The sequence below is a fragment of the Haplochromis burtoni genome, unplaced genomic scaffold (genome assembly GCF_018398535.1).
Source record: "Haplochromis burtoni strain Fernald_Lab_line unplaced genomic scaffold, NCSU_Asbu1 Contig_3, whole genome shotgun sequence".
NCBI classification, from domain to species: Eukaryota; Metazoa; Chordata; class Actinopteri; order Cichliformes; family Cichlidae; genus Haplochromis; species Haplochromis burtoni.
This window is the reverse complement of record NW_024582364.1, coordinates 3,123,526-3,124,668: the sequence shown is the minus strand read 5'-3', so window position 1 is coordinate 3,124,668 and position 1,143 is coordinate 3,123,526. Positions and strand designations below refer to the sequence as shown.

General features: G+C 34.9%; 1 protein-coding gene across 1 annotated transcript in view; it reads right to left on the bottom strand.

Moving 5' to 3' along the window:
• opn7a (opsin 7, group member a) overlaps window positions 1–514 on the bottom strand; it is a 5,935-nt gene extending 5,421 nt beyond the window's left edge. Inside the window, exon 1 of the mRNA XM_005912852.2 lies at window positions 427–514. Coding sequence (XP_005912914.1) covers window positions 427–514 — 88 coding nt within the window. The remainder of the gene's footprint in view (window positions 1–426) is intronic.
• Window positions 515–1,143: the final 629 nt, after the last annotated feature.

Sequence of the window (1,143 nt, the reverse complement as noted above, 5' to 3'; positions counted from 1 at the left end):
ATTTATACACCGAGTGTTGTCCTTCCTTCAGCCCAAAGATCAAAAGAATTGGAGATTTAACATTACATACAATTTTAGACTGATGTGGACCAAAGCCTAGCACATACTTGCCATACTTGAGACCTCAGAATTAGGGAGACATTCAAAAGGGCTGTTTGGGATATATATATATATATATATATATAACACACACACCATGTATGACATCTGTGATACAAACAGTAAATGCAGATGGATGAGTACACAGTGGGTGTGGGTATATATAGGTGGAAGTGGAATGCATAACACACAGTAACACAGTTAAAAATAAAAGTGTACTTGCAAGGCTTCGCTGCAGGATGCCTTGCTTCATGCTGCTATTCATTTCAGCTTGAGCAGAACTCAGAGAAAACTCATTGATAGTATTTTAAACTAGATTTAACTCACCAAAAACAGAGTAGACCACGGCCACGGTTATATCCAGTGGTGCCGGTATGCTAGAGTGGAATGCAATGTCTTCATTTAACAACCCCATCTGTAAACAGATTGTAGAAACTTTTCTGTTAACTGTTCTCACATATTGCATGTGCGAAATTTCAGACCTTCTGATTGTGTCTTATGAAAAATGTATCCAAAACTGTGATGTTTTTGTAGAACTTCACATCAAATATTTTAGTCTTTCAAAGCAATAAGTAGATGGTTTTCACGCATTACCTTAAAGTAGCTCTTACACTAACTGCTCAGAGCAGACGGGCCCAGGTAGAAAGAGCCATGTCAACACAGAGGAGCTTTTAGCACATTGGACTAATTACTATATAGCTCCACAGACCACCAGTGATGGAATGGAACCAGGTACATTTACTGTAATTCCATAAAGTGAGGTATTGCAGTTTCATAGCTCTTTATACTTACCACCCTACACAGGCAAGTGTACTTTTTATCTCATTATATTCATCTGATTATTTACATTTTTCATTATTTCATTTGAAAATTAAAAAAATATTCATTACTTTTTTTTACTATTTTGAAGTATTTCACTATTTAAGTTTTAAAAAGCTCATAGAAGAAAAACAAGCAATCGGTATAATTAGTACATGTTTTGATTAAACATCTGGATGTAAAGTAGATAGATTTCAAACAAATGATGACATTTGATGTGTAAAT